At 38.5% G+C, this 21,278-nt stretch overlaps 1 protein-coding gene across 8 annotated transcripts in view; it reads right to left on the bottom strand.

Annotated features, from left to right (window-relative positions):
- Mta3 (metastasis associated 1 family member 3) overlaps nt 1-21,278 on the bottom strand; it is a 214,369-nt gene that overhangs the window by 90,432 nt on the left and 102,659 nt on the right. For all 8 annotated transcript variants that reach the window (XM_010621509.2, XM_010621506.2, XM_010621508.2 and 5 more), the window contains exon 4: nt 19,373-19,499. In XM_010621509.2, coding sequence (XP_010619811.1) covers nt 19,373-19,499 — 127 coding nt within the window. The remainder of the gene's footprint in view (nt 1-19,372; nt 19,500-21,278) is intronic.

The raw sequence follows: 21,278 nt of genomic DNA, 5'->3' as shown, positions 1-21,278 counted from the left end.
AAGCCAGCGTTGGTGGTATAGTGGTGAGCATAGCTGCCTTCCAAAAAAAAAAAAAAGAGACTGCTTAAATAAGAAAATAATAGGCTGAGCATGGTGACACATGCCTAAAATCCTAGCACTTGGGAGGCTGAGGCAGGAGGATCGCTGCAAGTTCCAGGCTAGCCTGAGCTATACAGTGAGTTCAAAGACAGCCTGAATTACAGAACAAGACCCTAAAGAAATACTTAAATATCCTTAAAAAAAAGTACTGCTTTAAAGATGTTTACAAATAAAAATTAAAAGGAAGCAACTGGCATTTCTGAGCAGGTAAAGGAATGAAAGCAGAGAAGTTTGCACTCAATGTGATACATCAATGGATTTGGTAAAGAAAAGGAATAGCAAGATGGCCTACACTTGTGTGTGTTTATATGTGTGTGTGTGTGTGTGTGTGTGTGTGTGTTTCTTCCCATTTTCTTTTTTTTTTTTCTCATTGAGTCTATTGGTACTTTTTAGGTATACAGTACAGTTACATTCATCACTGGGATCTTGTACCTTTACATGACAGGTCTTGGTTCTCATTTTTTCCCCCTGTCCCTGCCCTCCCTTCAGCCCCTCCTCCCCTCCCCATTTACAAACACTTAATTTCCATTTTTTTCATTTTCTCCTATATTTTTCTTTGTCCTTATTACCTTTCCCCTACCCTTCCCATTTTCCCTACACCTTTAGCCCTTTTCTTCCCATTTCACATTGTCAATTATCTCATTAGGATTTGATGTACTGTTATAGTTTATTCACACCAGAGAAACTATTCAGTATTTACATATCCCAGTACTCTGGGAGGCTGAGACAGGATGACTCCCAAGTTTGAGCTCAGCCTGGGAAACTCAGCAGTTTAGGGGGACCCTATCCCAAAATTTAAAGGAGAAGGTACTGGGAATGTACTTCAATGTGAAGGCCCTAGCTTCAATCCTTGGTACTGACACAACCAAGAAAAGAACAGAACAGAAAAGCAAAGCAAAGCAAAGCAAACTGTTTTGAGAAGCTCACTCTGTCCTGGGCATATAGAGAATGTAGCCTTGCTAACAAATATGAAAAAAAGTATCAAAGAGGAATGAAGAGGGGAAGACTCTTCTCTTTATGCAAACTTTCCCTTTTATAGAAGGAAATGGAAAGTTCCAAAGGTGGCAGCAGACATAGGGAAAGCTCTTCCTCTCAATGTCAGGATGATAAATAACATCATTTTGACAGCAGGAGAACCTCAGGCTGTCCCACGCCATGTGGAACACCAGCAGTGAGGACAATACACAGGATCTGCTTCTGCACTGTGATGTGGGTGGAGAAAGAAATACAGTCCTTCATTCCACAAGAGGTAAAATGGGGCTTGGGCTGTGGCACAGGGGTAGAGTACCTACTTAGCATGCATAAGGCCTTCACTTCGATCTCTACCCTAAAAAGAGAAGTGCACACTAATGTTGTACACTTTAAATTTTTAACTGCAATGTGGGTTTTCACTACTTACTGTATTTTTCATGTAGTCCTCCTTCTATTAATCACCCTAGGGGCCTAATAAGTAAACTCAGTAATTAATTTTCCCATGTTAAATTCATTTCTGTAGTACTAGTTATAGTCATCAATAGCACCCTTTCAGCTAATTGCAATTTTGCATACAGATTACCAAGAAATCTGCAGAAATACAACTTCTCAAAATAAAAACAATGGCTTAATAAAATGTGCAGGAAAAAAATCACCCTCGTTAAAACTTTATTCAAAGATTCCAAAGAAATCTCTTTAACGTTAATAGCCAAATTGGAGCAGTGGATAATCTATAGGGGTGTCCTATTTTATTAGTTAATGTGAAGAAAGATGTAGTACAATCAACAAAAATCTTAAATGAGACATTTACAGCGACATTATTTTGCATAACTTTGAGGCACACTTGTCTTTCCTTTTTCGGGTGCTGCACTGAGGATTGTACCCAGAGTTGTACCTCATACATGCTCAGCTACAGCTCTGCCACTGAGCTGCACCCCCAGCCCTCCAGATATATTCTCAATCATACATGTCAGGTAACCTATGTAAAGGGTGCTACAATGCTTTTAACAGCAAATTACTAAAATTAACCAAATACCCATTTGTTAGGATTAAATAAAATCAGAAATGTACAACAGCCATTAAAAAAAAGGAGGCAGGCAGTAACCAAGGCAGATGGACCACTCACTGGGTGAAGTATACAGCAGCAGGGACCCCAGCACACCACCATGATGGGAATGATGGGGTCGGCAGCTCTGACCAAGGAAGGACACCCTGGATGAGGCCAGGTGTGCTGCGTTAAGTGATAAGCTGACCAAGCTGTGGTGCTGGACCCGGAGGACGCCCAGCACACCACAGAGCTCAAGGAAGAATGCAAGGACTTTGTGAACAAAATTGGTCAGTTTCAAAAATTAGTTGGTGGCCTGAGTTTGCTGACCGACTTATAAAAGCAGAAAATGAGAAGATAAAAGCCAGTGGTGCTCAGAAATTGCTCAAATCTACAGCAAAGCAGAGAAGCCCAACAATAACTTCAAGCACTAATACCAGAAAAAAAAAGTGACTAGAAATGTATGGAGTTAAACATAGAAGCAGTAAACATACAAGCAGAACAAAATGAATTTACTGATCAATTAAGTTTGCAGAAATGAACTGAAAATTTTGTAACAGAAAACAACTCCCCCAAACAAAAAACCCCTATACCATTCCAGTGATTTGACTGATGAACTAAGTGTGTCACAAGATGATGTGTGAGGAACGCAGCCCTCTGAAGGCCGTCATGCAAGGCTGAGGGAGCTGGTATTAAACAGTGTGCACTCACTGCCAGTGGCCATGTAGGGCAAGTCTTCACCTCTTAAATTCTCAGTACGAACTATGTAGTCTGTCAACTTTGCTCCTCTTTTTGTAAATTCACAATGCTTTGTAAGAAAAAGTAATGAATTACTGCTTTCAAAAACAAGAATCAGACAGAGCTGGAAGAATAGGTCACCAAAAGCATGAAGCAGATATTTATAATCAAATATGGAGCTATCCCCAAATTTCATTTAAAGAGCACAACATACACCTAGTGTCTGGAAACCCCAATGAGCTGCAAGAGTATAGGAATGAAATATTTTATTATGCACCCAATTTTGTATATTTTGATTTCTATGCCATACAGTATGACATATCCCTTATACACACACACAGTTTTAAATTCTTATGGGGGGGAACAGTTTTTTGTGATTCTTACAGCTTTATTAGACTCTACAGGCTGTTCTATCATCCTCCACTGCTCTTTTAGGGGGAGGGGATGCTAGGGCTCAAATGGGGGCCTCTGGCATGCTAGGCATAATTTCTATCACTCCGCTACACCATGTTCTCTGCAATTAGTTTCAGGATACACTAAATCTTCATCCAAATTGGGTGCAAACCAAGCTAACCATAACAATATGTAAACTCACTCTGGTAGTCTATTCTTATCTACTAACTATAGCTTCACAGAATACTTGAAACAATTTTGTTCGCAGAGAAAAATTTTGCTTATTATAGAGAAATGTTTTGATAGCTTGTAATATATATGACCACCTAAAGAAAAAGTCTACCTTCAAAAACTGCTCTCGATAAAATATAGAGAAAAATATTTTCAATTTACAGCCTTTTAAAATGTATGGATGTTTTGTCAATGTTGAATAATTTATCTGACTCACAACGTAGTTTCAAAATAGTTTAGTAATTCAGTTTTATAAAGAGACATGAAGAGATAAATCTTTTTGTTTTGGGATTTGATTTTCTGGTTTGTTTTGTGTTGCTAGGCATTAAACTCAAGCACATGCTAAGCATCCACTACCACTGAGATACACCTCCAACCCAATGTAAAGTAGTTTTATTGAGTGATTTAATTCAAAGTTTCAAAACATCCCAATTGGGGCAAAGGGTGATCACAACAGAGTGATAATGAATTAAATGATGAATGACAAGCAAAAGCCATGTTTATCTCTTTTCTAAAATGACTTTAAAATAACAAGGCAAGAAGTGAAAACACAATACAAAACCACTATGAAAGGAATCTGAGGGACCATCAGCAAATGAGAGATTTTAGCAAAATTCTGGAAGACAGATGGGACAGACCCATTAGAGCAAACCCAAGTCCAGGATGAGCTTTTCATTCAAAGGGGAAACAAACACAAAAGATATTTCCACCAACATCAGGAACAAGGCACAAAATGATTAGAATACAATGCCCAAAATTCATGTAAAGGGAGTGCATGCTAGAGAAAAGGGAACTGGCCTCTCTAGTGGGGTCTGAAGAACTTCCGGCTTAGGAGAGCAGTATTTCCAAATACCAGCTCCACAAGTGGCAGCACACAAAGTCTGCCCCATAAATGGAGCTCCTTGTCAGCCTTGTTATTTGCCTGGCTTCAAAAAAGAAGAGACGGGCCGGGGATTTCCCTCAGTGGGTTCCGCTGCCTGCCTCACAAGCTCAAGGTCCTGAGTTTGATCCCCAGCAACAAAAAAGTAAATAGAGAGAAAGCTATGAGTATCCAATACTGTACTTTCAGACAAGACACAGCATAATATATGAAGAATTAAAAACTGAACCTAGGTGCCTCACAAGCACAAGGTCCTGAGTTCGATCCCTGATACAAAACAAAACAAAACAAAAACTGAACCTAGAACACAAGTGGTAGAGATTTAGGCAACAACACAGAACTATGAAGCTATAAATGGGAAGTACTAAAAAGATTTGTGAGGATTTCACATTATAAAACAAAAATAGGTCCAAAAAAGGCAGGGAAGGTATGATGGCACACACCTGTAATCCCAGCACTCAGAAGGCTGAGCCAGGATTGCAGCAAATTTGACGCCAGCATGGGTTATGCAGTGAATTCAAGAACAGTCGGACTTACAGAGCAAGATTCTGTCTTGAAAAAACAAAAATAGAATTCACTGAAAATATCCAGAAAACAAAAAAGAATCTTTGAAATTTTAAAATGATTGGCAAAATTTAAAGAACCATCCAATGGGCTCGAACATAAAAATGTAAGTAAGATTTAGCTTGGAGCAACACAGATAGAACTAGGGATGTAAACTCAGCATCACAGTGCCTACTTGGAAAGCTCAAGGTCCTGAGTTTGATCCCCAGTACAAAAATAAAAAAGAATACATACTTTCAATAACAACAACAACAACAACAACGAAAAAGTGGAAAACATGAGGGAAAAAAAAACTGGAGACAAAGAATCCAAAAGCTCTAACAAATACCCAATAGGAACTAGAAGAGAAAAATGCAATGACAACAGTCTACCAACTATCCTCATTAGCCAACCCATCACTGGGCAATGCAGGATTTATATGGTATAAAAGCTGTAATACTGACTGGATATTGGACAGCAATTGGTAATTCCTTCAGTCTTGAGGAAAAATCACTTTCAACTCAAAACTCAACACCAAGCCAAATTATGTATCAAAAGTGTACTAAATTCTTTACATTTCATTCCAGAAGAGTATCTCAAGTACTATGAAATAAGTAAAAGAGCAATAGAGCCTAATAAAGCTGAAATTTTCTGCTATAAGTTTATATACATTAAATGTAAAACAAAAATGATTAAGAATCAGAAAGCAATCTATACCTTATTTTAATTAACCTTTCTATTCTGAAAGTAACTCATTTTTGCTGAATTACAAACAAATCAAATATTAAAAAGGAATTTTCTTTTTGTAGAAGTATTCCAACTACTGTATGAAAATAAAAATGTAAAATTATAGATCCTCACCACTTTGTAATAACTATCAATTTAGAGATCTGTAGGTGACAACCAACTGCAAATAACATTCTGAAACTAGTCAACCAAACATTATGCATATACCTCTAGATGTGTAAATGCAACCTCTGCAGTCTTATTTGTCTCTTGCATCACCCAACTACATCTTCAAATGTAACTACTGATTTAGAAATGAGAGAGGAAAGTGGTAAAAGACAGCAAAAGGGATACCATCAGCAAAATGCAAACAGAAACATGTTTCACAAAAAATAGGAAGAAAAAAGAGAGAAAGAAAAGGGAGCCTTCATTTTTCCCAAGGCCACCTAATTATCCTGGCATCATTTTCCCCACTAATTTGCCATGGTGCCTTTGTCGCAAATCAGGCATGCATAAACCATGCTCCAAAAACTGCTTCTGCTTGTCCTTGATCCTTTCATTTCCACAGATTTTGCAATCAGCTCAGTTTACACACACTTCACACACACACAAAAGCCTGCCAAGATTTGGAATTGTATTGAATGTTTGGATCGATCTGGGGAAATTAATATATTGTCATATACATCCTGGATTAAAAGACTTCTTCCTTCAGCAACACTTTATAGTTGGGTAGAGGTGTGGTTTTGTAGAGGTGCTGAGGCTTTATACATCTGTCTTTAGACTCACCTGTAGGTGTTTGTTTGATGTGTTGAGATGATGCTTTAAAGCCCATCCTTTTAAATTTCTTGTGTGTGAGTGTGATGCTCTGGATTGAATCCATGGCCTCATGCATGCTAGGCAAGTGCTGTGCCACTGACCTACAGCCCCAGCCCTCATCACAACTACATTAAACAAGAGGTAGAATAGTAAAACTTCAGAAGAGAATATAGGAGGGCATATTCATACTGCTAAGAAATCAGTGTCCATTCCAAAACTGACAGTGGGATGTTTGACAATAAGCTTCCTTCTAAGTAACAAAGTACTCTTATTCAAGTATTATTCTGTGCCTTCCACTGTATCAAACTCATCAGGCGCATTTGTCAACTGCTGAAGAAAAGAATTTTCTTAGATTTTATTTAGATTTTCTCTCCACATGCTGCTGCATCATTCATTTTGCAACCAACTATTTTCCATCCTTAAAAAGCAACCAACCAACCTGGTAAATACCATGACAACACATGCACTGAAGATAAGCATGATTAATAAGAGAGTAGGCTAAACACACACAGCATGGCCTCTCGGCCCCTTGAGGTAAACTGCACCCACAACACAGTGGCCAAAATCCAGCAGAGAGCACACTTATTGGCAAGCAAAAATGTACTGATGACATGCAAATAAGTTGGTGGTACTTCTAGAGAGAGCAATTACAGATGCATATGTGGGACAAGGGGAGAACATTTCTGTATTTTCCACATCTCAACAATCAGTAATACTGCTCTCATTGTAAGAAAATGAAGTTTATTTTTTAAAAATTTTAATATGCAGTAATACTGAAAGAACAGTAAAAGTGGTATATTCATAATGTACTATAGTGGGAATATAAGCTGATGGAATAATTCTTGAAGGAAACTTAGCATTTTGATTGTTAAAATTTTTATTAGAACGTTTTCAATATATAGCAATTACTTTCATTGTAGGGAATTGGTACGTATACATAACACATCCCAATTCTTTATTTTTCCTTTTCCCTTCAACCTTTTTTTTTTTTTGCCCTCCTTTGTTTAAGTCCTCATAAAGTTAATTATCATACATACACATTAACAACCAGACTAATAGGCCAAGAAATACATAAAACCATTATACTAAATCAAGGTACACTATTCAAAATATTGTCCGTGCTGGATTATAGTATCTTTTCCCTCTTTTTCCCTTTTAGCTGTCTTTTCTTTCATACTTTATTTATATGAAGTTTTTCATGTAAGACAGATCATGCAATATTTAAGCTTGTGTGTCTGATTTACTTTACTCAATGCTATACAGTGGATCTTTGACTTACAAACTCTATTTGTTCATAAGGGCTGGTTGTAACTCAAGTTGGCCAATTGAAGGCTCAGGCTCCTCTCTCTACACAGCTTTCCAAGTCTCTCTCCTGTACACAGCCAGATCTCAGTATTCTTACAGAGACATTGGCCCAGAATTTCTCAACTGAACACAGGAAAGGATGCTGTAATGTTCCTTCCAGAATTCTTTAAGGGTTAAATCCATATCTGAGATGATATGGCAGCACAAGCAGCTGGCATTCAGGTTATAACTCAAGACTTTGCTCATAATTAAAACTAAAATTCCAGTCATAACCCAAGTTCTTCATGTCAAACCAGTCATAACTCGAGGATCCACTGTAATCTCAAGGTGTACCCTACAAATCACTCAAATGTATCCTTCTTTCTGGTGGAGTATACACCACTGTGTGTAAATATCATATTTTCATTATCCATTCCTTTACTGATGACATGTAAACTGTTTCCAAGATTTAGCTATTATGCACTGTGCTGCTATATAGATGGGTACGCATACATCACTGAGGTATGATGTCTAAGTCTTTTGGGAAAATATCTAGAATGGGAATAGCTGATCAAATGGAATTTCCATTTTTAGTTTTTTGAGGAATCTCCACATGATTTCCATAGTGGATATACTGGTTAACGTTCCCACCAATAATGAAGATGCCCCACTTCCCCAGCACAGCCTCAATGGCATTTGATTAACTTTTTGAGGATGGCTACTCTTTCTGCAGTGAGATGGAATCTCGATGTTGTTTTAATTTTCATTTCTCGAATGGCCAGTGATGTTGAACATTTTTTCATGGCAGTTTGCATTTCTTTATGTAAAAAGTCTCTATTGATTTCAGATGCCCATCTTTTAATTGGCTCTTTAAAATTTGAGAGTAATTTAAAATTCTTTATATATTTTAGCTATCAGTCCTTTTAGCTAAGTCCCTCAACTGGCCAAACTTTTTCCCATTCTATACACTATTTCTTCACTCTGTTGAGGTTTCCTTTGCTGTGCAGAAGCTTTTTAATTTGATATGATTCCTTCCATTCAGTATTTTGTAACAAAAATAGCTGAAATATGTACCACTGAGTCAGGGAGAGAGCTCTGCTATCAAATAGGAATGGTACTTACTGTTTCACTAATGCTAAGAATGGAAGGACGAAGTATTTTCAGCAGATGTCTATCAAGGCTCTCTTCATCATAATGAGCCACATTGTCAGGCAAAGGGGATAAAAATGACATTTTCCCTCCCTGAAAGACATCTAAATGTGCAAAATTTTAAAAACAAATGCCTTTCTCATTTTATATCTATGTTCTTTTCAAGGAAATTAAAAATACAGGAAAGTGTAACAACGGAAGTTGCATGTACTTTCGATATTAAAACAATCCTGCACTCGACACCCTAGTGTAGTACACTGCTGTCATCTGGATCTGGAATGCCTCCCAAAGGCCCATGTGCTGAGAACACAGCCCCAGTTGGGTACCCTTGGAAGGTGATAGAAGTATTAAGAGGTTGGGCCTAGAAGGAGGTTTTACCTATTTTCTTTTCATTAAGTTTTTTGGTACATTTTAGGTATATATAATGATCACATTCGTCATTGGGAATTTGTACCTGTACATGATGTATCTTTGTTCTTCATTTTTCTCATTTCCCTTCCCTTTCAACCCCTCCCAAAAGCTTTGCTTGCATTTTTTCCTTCTTTCTTAATTTTTCTTTCCCTTTTTTCCTTTCCCCTTTGCCCTCACACCCACTCCCTACTTCCCCTTCAAAGCTTTTCTTCCTATTTCACAGTATCTATATTTTGGTTTACATTTATACTTTCAGTTTCTCACAACACAGAAACAATTTGGTATTTACACATCTGTCTCCTATTTATTTCATTAAAAGTATGGTTGCAAGGTGCATCCATTTAGCTATAAATGTCTCTAGTTTATTATTTTTTTTTTTTTTTGGTACTGGGAATTGAACTCAGGACCTTACACTTGCAAGGCAGGTACGGCACCACTGAGCTAAATCCTGGCCCTAGTTTATCATTCTTCATGGCTGAGAAGTACTCCATTTTATTTTTTTAAGCCACATCTTCTTTATCCAGTCACCAGTTGATGGATATCTGGGCTGTTTCCAAGATTTAGCTATTACAGACTGTGCCACTATAAACAAGGGTGTGCATATATTGCTGTGGTATGATACTCTTAATTATTTTGGGAAAATACCCAGAAGGGTAATAGCTGGGACAAGTGGGACCTCTAATCCTAGTTTTTTGAGGAATCTCCACACTGATTTCCATAGTGGTTGTATCAGTCAACACTCCCCCAACAGTGGAGAAGAGTTCCTTTTTCCCCACAGCACCACCAGAAGGAGATTTTAGATCACTAAAAAAAGCAGGCCCTTGAAGGAGATTTTGAGATTCTGGTCTCTTTTTCCCTCTCTTTTACATGCCCTGGCCATGAAGTAAACAGACCTTGCTCCAACAGATGCTCCCCACAAACCTATAAATGCAACAGGGCAAAGTGATCATGGATGGACACCTCTGCAACCATGAGCGAAAATAAACAGGTTGTTTGACTGTCTCAGGCACTTATCACAGTAATGGAAAGCTAAACAACACAGAAAACTGGTGTCTGCTTCAGTAGGCAGGTAGGTAGGCAGGTGGGGAGGGTACAACTGCCAAAGAGTTTAGCACCATTAAAAAGAAGTCAACAATGGGCCGGGGATTTAGCTCAGTGGTTTCACCACCTGCCTTGCAAGCCCAGGGTCCCAAGTTCGATACCCAGTACCAGAAGCGGGGGGCTGGGATTTAGCTCAGTGGTGCTGCTCCTGCCTTGCAAGCCCAAGGTCTTAAGTTTTGCCCTAGTACAGAAAAAGAAAAATGGGTGGGGGGGACCACAGACAGATAGGGGGAAGGGAAGAGGGCAGGGAGGAAAGGGAGGAAGGGAGGAAAGAAGCAAAGAAAGAAAGAAGTGGCAGCAACAGCCACCAAAGCTATTAGAAATGTAGTTCTGTGGCAGTGTGTGTGCTTAGCACCCATAAGACACTGCACCACCCAACAACAAAAGAAACCAAGGGCTGTGCTCCAGGATGGTAAGGAGTAGCCCTTGAGGACATCTTAGGAATCAGCAACACACTACCCATCAAAAGCTCAGGTAGTAAAAATTTTGATTCAAAGATTTAAACAGGACAGAATTTTTTGAGATGAAAGCCATCAGGCCCCCTGCCTGCATAGGACTACTTAGGCCAGAAAGCTCCTCAGAAGCTGATGCATGTTATGATCCAAGCTGACCCGAGCACTGTTCCAATCAGGTATACACCTTGGAATCATCCACATCATGTTGGTTTTGCATATTGGTTTTTGCATTGGAAAATGCAAAATTTAATGGTGCCATGGAGGCTTCTGCTGAGATTTCAAAGGAAAGCCTTTGAGACCAAGCAGAAAGTAGTGGCAGTCCTTATAAGCAACACACCTGACGAAGCCATGTGTGGAGCTGTGAGAATGAGACAGAGGCTGCAATGAGGACCTCAAGAAGGAAGAAATTTCAGATATGGAACACTAGCCAGGGAAAGCCACAGGCAGTGTGCAAACCCAGCATAAAGAAGTGGCCGTGGGATGCACCAGCAAGCCATTGGAATACGGCTGCCCAAGCCACTGCAGTCCACATGCTACCACAATGTGTGGTCTCTGCCACAATGCTGAAAACCAGATACAGAAGCATTAGAATTTAATGTTTGGCAGGACGTGGTGGTGCATGCCTGTAATCCCAGCACTCGGGAGGCCTGAGACAGGAGGATCACTGTGAGTTCAAGACCAGCCTGGGACATAGTGAGTATGTGTGGTCTCTGCCACAATGCTGAAAACCAGATACAGAAGCATTAGAATTTAATGTTTGGCAGGACGTGGTGGTGCATGCCTGTAATCCCAGCACTCGGGAGGCCTGAGACAGGAGGATCACTGTGAGTTCAAGACCAGCCTGGGCTACATAGTGAGTTCCAGGTCAGTCTCAACTACATAATGAGACCCTGTCTCAAAAAACAAAAAACAAACAAAAAAAAGAATTTAATGTTTGCTCTGCTGAGTTTCAGTCTTGCTTTCTATATGATCCTTCCTTGTTATTCTCTTTTCCCTCCATTTTGAAACAGGAACACTTACCCTATGCTACTTTATATTAAAAGTATGCAACTTATTAACTTTTTAGGGGCAGCCAAGTGTAGTGACACATGCCTATAATGCCAGCACTCAGGAGGCTGAGTCAAGAGGATTACCCACAAGCTCAAGGTCAGCCGGGGCTACATAGCAAGATCCTGTCTCAAAACACAAAAAGCAAGCCAGGGATTTAGCTCAGTGGTTCCACCACCTGCCTGCAAGCACAAGAATCCCAGTACAAAAAAAAAAAAGCCAAAATACAAAACCAAAAATTCTTTATAGGCAATTACTACTGGTGTGCCTTTTGTCCCAGAGAAGACTCTGGGACTCCTGGAATGGAATGCATGCATTTTGCTCTGTGAAATGAACATGAGCCTTTTGAGGACAAGAGGAGAATGCTATAGCTTAGCACCAATGGGAGGTGGTGGCAACTTGATAAATAGATGGATTGGTTGATTTCTAAAAATTTATACAAGAACTTCTACAAAATAAAGTTCTAAAAGCAGAATCTGCAGGTCCGGGAATTTAGCTCAGTTGTGCCATGCCTGCCTTGCAAGCAGAAGGTCTTAAATTTGACCGGGGAGGACAACAATATTGCAGAGTCAAAAATATATACACATTACAATTTCATTTTTCTAATTATATTAACACTCAAAACATAAAAGAGCACTAAGAGCAATCATCCATGTCTCCACCATCACCAATAGTGAATATTAATATAAGAACTATAGCATTCCCTCCCCTATACTACTCTTGGCCGGAAACCATTCCAATTCTCTCTTTCTCGTGGTTGCTATACAATGTTCATAAACTGATTTTGTGTGATGACAAGTCATAAGCATACAAAGATTTCCCAATTCTCTGCCTGGCGTTCCATGTAACACTTTAATGTCAACTGGAGTCATTCTCCCTCAGACTCCTGAGCAGCCTGAATTCCACATATTCAATCTTTAGTTCTCATTCTAATTAAATGAAGTTTAATTCTAATTTTAATTTATAATCTAAAATTTCATTTAAAGTCAAATCAAGAGTATTCTATTATTTGTTAATGACTTTTATATCCTTAAGAAACAAAAATTAAGTGCAAACAATGCAATTTACAAATTCTGAATGGCTACTGTGAAGAATACTCCACAATAGATAAGAAAATTAGAAACTAAAACACTGACCATGAAGAACCTTACAATCTATGATGAAGTCTGAATAGAATCATAATGATAAATTTTATGTAAGGTACAAGATTCTTACTAGCTTTTCAAGGGACTTTCAAAACTGAATTAAGATAGACAACTCCCAATTTTGAGACAACCAGAAGAAGCAACAAAGCACCCTTTAATTCGGGAAAAGTTCATTATCAGTAAGTGATTGTAGCCATCTACATAGCCATGGTGATAATGATCTGGGGTCTATATTCTGGGGTTCTAACCTGACTCGTTTAAAAGGAAAGGCATGGAAGCACACAACTGTAATCCCAGCACTCAGGAGGCTGAGGCAGGAGTATCACAAGTTCAAGCTACACAACTCAATGCAAGCCTAAACTATATAGCAAGACCCTGTCTCAAAAACAAATAAATGAAGAAAAGGGGCTGGGGACTTAGCTCAGTGGGACTGGGCCTGCCTCACAAGCACAAGGTCTTAAATTCAATCCCCAGTACAAAAACGAAAGGAAAAGATTGTAATCTGAAGCACCAGGCCATTAAGAGACTATATATCTATACACATCTATGTCTTTAGCACCCTGACTAAAATGCCACCAAATTTGGATTCTGGAATGGTACATCTAGCATTTTTTTAAAAAAAAGCATAGTTGGGACCAGGGATTTAGCTTAAGTGGCACCACACCTGCAAGGTCCTGACTTCAATCCCCAGTACAAAAAAAAAAAAAAAAAAAAAAAAAAAAAAAAAATAAAAAAAAAAAAAAAAAAAAAAAAAAAAAAAAAAAAAAAAAAAAAAACAGTGTGCCAGGGATTTAATTGCTGCCTGCCTCGCAAGTGCAAGGTCCTGAGTTTCATCCCTAGAACCAAAAAAAAAAAGTTAAGATTTTAATAAGAACCAAGATACATTATATAAAGGTACAAATTTCCAATGATCAATGTCATCAAGGTACCAAGTTTGATCTCCAGTACCAAAAAACAACAATGATGACTGTCATTATATTGTATACCTAAAACGTACCAATAAAATTATTTTAAAAAAAGAAAGGATAGTCAGGCTTAGAACACTTATACAAGACCCTGGGTTCAATCTTCAAGACTAAAGAGAACAAAAAAAAATAAAGGCCTTATCAAGGTTAAGCAGTAAGTCCCAAAACTGATGCTCTGAAATTGGGCCAGGTCCAACAGGATAGATAATCCTGGGTTTCGCCAACACCTTTCTCTCCTTGAAATAAGATATATTTGGATAGCTGGGCATGGTGGCGCAGGCCTATAATCCTAGCACTATGGAGGCTGAGGCAGGAGGATCACTGTGAGTTTGAGACCAGCCTGGGCTACATAGTGAGTTCCAGGTCAGTCTCAACTATATAGTGAGACCCTGTCTCAAAAAACCAAAAAAATGAAGAAAAAAACAGATATACTTGGATAACAAATAAAATAGGCCCCGCATCCCTTACTATAGGACAAACAGAGGCCAGTTGTGAGCATGTACCAATGGAAATGTTTTTAAGACACAATGAAACCTAACTTCAATGTCTGTTGTCCAGACCTCAGGGGAGGCAAGCAAGATGGAACTGGCTGTTAATAAATATGACGAACTAGCTGCACGAGAGGCTGGAAAGGGGCATTCATCATTACCAAGGCTGTAATTAACAGCTTTTTAAAAACCAGGCTTTGTGCATTAAAGAGGTAGAAAAACTGTTAAACCATACAGACACATCCATAAACTTATCCAATCAAGAATGTGTTCCTTTAAAAGTGGTGCGCAGGTGGGGGGGGGGATTCCCAGTTTCTACTATCCTACTAGCCTTATAACATTATCTTTTAGTACAACAGTATGGTTTATATGCTTAGTTTTTTGGGGGAGTCAGGCAGAGGAAATGAACCCAGAGCCTTCACACAGAGCTACATTTTCAGCCCTTTTTATTTAGACAGAGTCTAAGTTGCCCAGGCTGGGTTCAAACTTGCAATCCTCCTGCTTCAGTCTCCCAGAGTACAAGGACTACATGTGTGTATCACCAAAACCAGCTTCCCTACTACAGTATTTTTTTTGGTTTTTTTTTATTTAGTTCTACCTATTGGACTTAATTTATAAAGCAGAATTTTGTGAAATAGAAATTCAAAGAGCCTATCCACTTAACACATTACTGAATAGTCTTCATTCTGATGTTTTCTAACAGTTATATATTTGTCTTAGTAATGCATATCTCTCTATCTTCCACAAGACTGTCAGGGTTCAATTCCTAAATATGATTCATGAGCTTACTAGTTTATGAGCTGTGAGATTCTATGACAAGTTAGTTAATCATTTTGTGCTTTGGTTTCCTCATCCGTGAAACAGGGTGAGTTACAGGATCTATTCTACTGTGTTACTGTAGGGACCAAATAAGACACATGCAAAGTAATTACAATGATACCTATCACAAAAGCTTTAATAAATATTAGAAATTTTTGAAAATCAGATTCAATATACATGAGCTTTATATAAAACTGAATACAGGAGCCCTAATGTCACAAAGCAGATAGTGGAAGGCTAAGTCTAGAAATGAAATAGCAGGCAAAAGCCGAATAACCACACCTCACCAATCTTACCCAGGTGTAACTGTGTTGTCTTCCTCCAATTTATAATTTTTCAGTCTATTTGTGGTTGAAAGCAGAATAAAGGGGTATTTGCAAATCAGTGATACTAATTTAAGGAGCACTGAATATTTAGTGTAAGAAAATCTGTAAAAAGAAAGAAAGAAAGAAAGAAAGAAAGAAAGCAAGCAAGAAAGAAAGCGAGCCAGGGATTTGGCTCAGTGGTTTCGGCGCCTGCCTTGCAAGCACAAGGACCCAAGTTCGATCCCTGGAACCAAAAATTAAATAAATAAATAAATAACAAAGAAAAGAAAAAGAAAGAAAATCTATTAGTAAAGGTATCAGTCATACACACACAGACTAAATACAGTAAAATACATACTAATAACAAGTTAAAAGCTGGCATAACAATAAACCTTATACTGCTTTACAATTCATACAGCATAAAATCTGTTAAATGACCTAAGTCACTGTGTGTAAATAAAGCATGTTACCTTTCCTCCTAAAGGTACCTCAAAGGGATTCTAACTGCTCAAGTCCTACCTCACAAACAAGAAGTCAATCACCAATTCTACCCAGAACCAGCCCAGCTCTATGTTCATTCTCTCTCTCAGTGGAATCAGAAGGAATAAGTGGCCTCCCTGACATACTGGGGTACTTAGGGAATCCAGTAAGCACTGTAATTCACAGACTACAATGAAAAGTGCCTCAGTCAGGTTTTCTCCTCTGTTACACATAGGACCAAATAAATTCTGGGCACTCAACAATGTCCCTGAGAATAAAAAGTCAGTATTCACCAAATTACCCCTCATTGCTGCCAAAGAACAATGGGGCTTCAGTAATTTTCTCCTTTTAATGCACAAACAGATAGGGCATGACTTAAACATTAGCAAAATGTCAAAACCATTGCAATGTACACTTGTTCTACATCAGCATGTGGGATGGTTAGCAGGGCTCCGTGCCTTGGCCAGAGACTGCCCCAACACCACTGAGCTGTCTGAAAACGACAAAGTGTGGCTCTGCTCTACTCCCTCTCAACTGGGAAAAAAGACAAAAGCAAAAAGCCCCAAATGTCTGTCGCTTCATCATAATTCAAATGAATTATCACTTGTTAAACTTGAACTGACAAGCTGGGGCCCTTATCTTACTTATCAAATATTCAGCAAGCTCCCACCCAGTTTAACAGGGACTGAAGGATCATGTATACTAGCTAAGTTTTAAGTACCACACCAAAGTGTCTTGATAATTATATTTCAATATATTCTTAGTTCTCATGGAAGATGAAAAACACATCACTAGTTTTTCCATTCCAAGCAATCTGTTAAAGGATACCAACATTACTTGTAAACAGATTCCAAGCTATCAGAAGGGTAAATTAAAAATATACTTGTGTGTTTTGGATACATTCCTTAAACCATTTGTCAGATTCTTGTTCTGGCAAGAATCTTATAACTGACCACATAATGAATTTATGAGTTTATAATGAATTTATAGTTTGAGTTTATAATGAATCTTTCACATTCCAGTTTCTTCGAATGCATAATAAATACGTATGACTCTATTGCTTATTATAAATACATCTTCAAGAAAAATCTCAAAACAAGCCAAGCAGGTGGTATGCACCTGTTATCCCAGCACTTCTGGTGGCTGAAACAGGAAGATCATTGGTCAAGGCAAGCCTGGCTAACACAGCAAGACCTTGTCTCAAAAAAACAAAAAAACAGGGCTGGGGATTAGCTCAGTGGTTCTGCTGCCTGCTTTGTAAGCACAAGGACCCAAGTTCGATCCCTGGTACCAAAAAAAAAGGACAAAAGTGGGGGGCAGGGATTTAACTCAGTGGCACTGCAACTGCCTTGCAAGCGCAAGATCTTGAGTTCCATTCCTGATACCAAAAAAAAAAAAGGGGGGGGGGGAGGCCAAGGAAGAAAAAGGTAAATAAAATAACTAAGATGTGGTACATATGTGTACCAATTCTCCAATTCTCCAAGATAAATTATTGTATATCACCTGCACACACTTTAAAAAAGTGTTTTTATAAAGGTGTTTGTGTTATCTCTTTGGATAAAAATTACTGATTAACCTATCTTTCCTTATTTATCCTTACTTTTCTTGCAATAGCTCTACTGGTGAAAAGACTGTTTCACATTGCCAGGCATGACTGTGTGTTCCAGAATAGAGCAACCCTAACCAATTTAACCCTAATGTTTGCAAAAAATAAACCTAAATAAACCAATGATAGGATGTTCACTATTGAGGATCAATTTATTTCTGAAAAGACGTAGAGAAAAAGGAATTCTACTATGTATACTTGTCATGGAAAATGTGGGCTTGTTTCTGAAAGGAAAAAAATAAAGAAAAAGAAGTTATCCACAAAGTTCCCTGGAGTTAGTGTGTGTGTAGGTACAAGGAGCAAATTACAGCTCTGAAAAAACTACAAACCTGTCAGAGGCAACAAATGGAGCCTGAGATTCAATTACAACACTACGAATGAAGAGGAAAGGCAATCACTGAAGTGATTAACTCATTTTATTTCTATTTATAAAAAGTTTCGTTGTTTTTTATGCATTGTGTTTTGGTTTGGTTTGTTTTTTTTTCTTAGACAAGGTCTTGCTATGTAACCCAGGCTGGCCTCAAACTCCTGGCAATCCTCCTACCTCAGCTTCCTGAAAGCCAGGATTACAGACATGCACCACGTCCAGCTTATAAACATTTTATGACCACCATAACCAGCAAAGAACTAGACAGAAGAAACAGAGATTATGAAGTATAATGCTGACAGAATTTCCTTAACTGGACAGAAACATTTGATCTCCTCCCGTTCCCATTACCCGGGACCCATACTAATGCCAGCCCATTCCCAGGCTCACCTGTTCCCTCTACCTGGCATATGTCCCACCCTCTCCTGAAAGGAGATAAATGCCAACCTCTGAAGCTCTCCTGACCCAAGGGTCAGAATCTACCTGTCTATGAGTTCAAGTACTTTGATATACCTCTAAAGGGTGTTAATTACAAATTACACTGAAAAAACTGTTCAGTTACACCAATGCTTAAATTCTATCACCACCAGCAGATCATAAAAGAACATCACCATTCCAGCACAATCTTCAAAACTGCAAATGAGGGATTTGGTTTCTATAATTTTTGTATCATATCAATGCAGAGGGCATTGGCTATATACATGAACAATAAAAAATAACAAAGGTTTCACTCCAGAGAGCAGCAATAGAAAAGAAAAAGCCATATGGCCTACAAGGCCAAGAGTCACCCATCTGTAAACCAGACCCTGGGTTCCACCTCTTGGATTGTAATAACTGGCCAGGAATCTGCAGGTGACCATACTTCTCATTTTGTTCTGCATGATGATTACAAGATACTCAAATTTTAAAATTTTAAAAAAGATTCTCAAATACACTGCAAAACTCAGGAATAAAACAAAGTTTGAAGTGGTCACATTACAGTGGAACTTCTGCGATGTTTTAATATGCTAATAATACACACTGTAAATTTTAATTATGAAATTTTCACTTGGGGCAGGCCTGGTGGCTCATGCCCGTAATCCCAACATGTGGGAGGCTGAGGTAGCAATAACGAGAGTTCAATACCTTTGTGTTCCAGGCCAGACTAGACAATAATAGATAGGCCCTGCCTCAAAACACCAAAAAAACCTTTAGCGAACTAAGCTGAGCAAGATCCTGAGGAAAATTTGAAATATGTCTCAAAGATAGCTTTGGATTTGATCACAATGTTATTGGGTGCATTAGAGTAAGGTCTAAACACTTCTTACCTGATATGTGTTGCAGGTAGAGATTCATATTGGCGTGACAAAAAGAGCTCCCTGTGTTTCAACTGATGTTTCTGTTTATCAGTCAAGTCGACCTCCACTGTTGTTTCAGATTCTTCTTCAATTTCCTCTATACAAATAAAATTCAAAGAATCCATTATTACAAAGCATACTATTTCTTTAGATACTAATTAAAAAGATAGGTCAAATCAACATTACATTTTCTTCAAACTAATCAATTTTAAATGTATATAGTCATTTCAATTACAAGCATAAAATTAAATCCTTTGGACTCAAAGAAAAGCTAATTTAAAAATGGCAACTGGGCCAGGGATTTAGCTCAGCGGTTCGGTGGCCTGCCTTGCAAGCGCAAGGACCCAAGTTCAATCCCCAGTACCAATCAATCAATCAATAAATAAATAAAATAAAAATGGCAACTGGGCTGGGTTGTATGTCAGTGGTAGAATGTAGGACTCACATACTTGAGGTTGTAGGTTCATTCTCCAGCACCACCTGCCCAAAATTAATTAAAGTTTAAAATGGCAGAAAAAGCACATACATTACATTCGCCATCTCTTCCTCCAACAAAACCAACACCAAGATGGCAATGGAAGTGTTACTACTTCAATGACGTGAGAAATAGAAGCAGAAAAAATAATTTCAACTAAAAAATTTGGAAACTGAAAAGCAGACAAGGCATTGTGATGTATACCTAAAATCCCAACACTATGCAAGGCTGAAGCAGTAGGATCAGGAGTTCAAGACCAGCCTGGGCTCTTGGCAAGACCCTGTTTCAAAACAGAAATAAAGAAGAGCCAGGGATTTAGCTCAGTGATGCTGCTGCCTGCCTTACAAGTGCAAGGTCCCAAGTTTGATCCCTGGTACAAAAAAAAGAAAAAGAAAAAAAAGATGTGTTCCACTCTTTCTGGACAGACCTGGAAGAGACCGACAGAAGTGATTCAAGAAAATTCTCCCTTCCGGAATGAGATTAGTCTCCAGAATTTACTCCATATACTTAATTTTTAGAAAGTAGTAATATCATAAAAGTTTATTTAAAGGAAAAAGAGGTCACATTCAAAGAAACTAGAGTCAGAATGGAAGTACTTATGAACAGCAACACTGTAGGTTAAGGGCAGCAATACTACCCAAGAGGAAGAACAATACTCACTCTACCCTGAATTATTATCTATCAACCCTGAGAACAGAGTAACAACAACCTTTCACTCATTCAATCACATTTACTAAGTGATAAACTAGGTAATTTTCAAGACCCTGGGGCTACTCAGTGAACAAAACAGTTACTTAAAAAAAAAAAAACTTCAAATTCTGGGCCTTTGGGAAGCAGGTCTGGGAAGGAAAGGATGGGAAAGACAAGAGACAAAGTTATACGTGCTAATTTTTAACATTTTAATGATTTCCTTGAAGAAAGGAATGACCAAATATCACTTACAGACATAATACCAATTAATTTGAGCTGCACAATTTTAAAAGATATAAATCCTGTAGGGGCTCACAGGTCCTTTGCAGGCTCACCTGGAGCAGGGTGTGTGGATATGGGAATAGCGGGAGTGCTGAGGACGTGGGATGGTGTGCACTGGCTCTTCACAGAGCAAGAACCCAAGGGTAAACTTGGACACCAATGGTTGCCACACACACAAAACTACATATTTCTGCATCTCATAATTCTTATTTCAGGACCCGAGAGCACAAAAGGGATTTTTATCAAATGCAGTCACCTAGTTGTAGCTGGGTTTTTTTTTTTAATTACATACGGGTAATGAATGCATGGGCTACTACTGGAAATTTCCTACTTTTAAAACTCTTGGAGCCAGGTGTGGTGGTGCACACCTGTAATCCCAGCACTCGGGAGACTGAGGCAGGAGGATTGCTGTGAGTTTGACCAGCCTGG

The sequence above is a fragment of the Fukomys damarensis genome, unplaced genomic scaffold (assembly GCF_012274545.1).
Source record: "Fukomys damarensis isolate Sample0158 unplaced genomic scaffold, DMR_v1.0_HiC HiC_scaffold_2, whole genome shotgun sequence".
Classification (NCBI taxonomy): domain Eukaryota; kingdom Metazoa; phylum Chordata; class Mammalia; order Rodentia; family Bathyergidae; genus Fukomys; species Fukomys damarensis.
The sequence above is the reverse complement of the archived record's forward strand: the minus strand, read 5'-3'. Positions and strand labels throughout refer to the sequence as shown.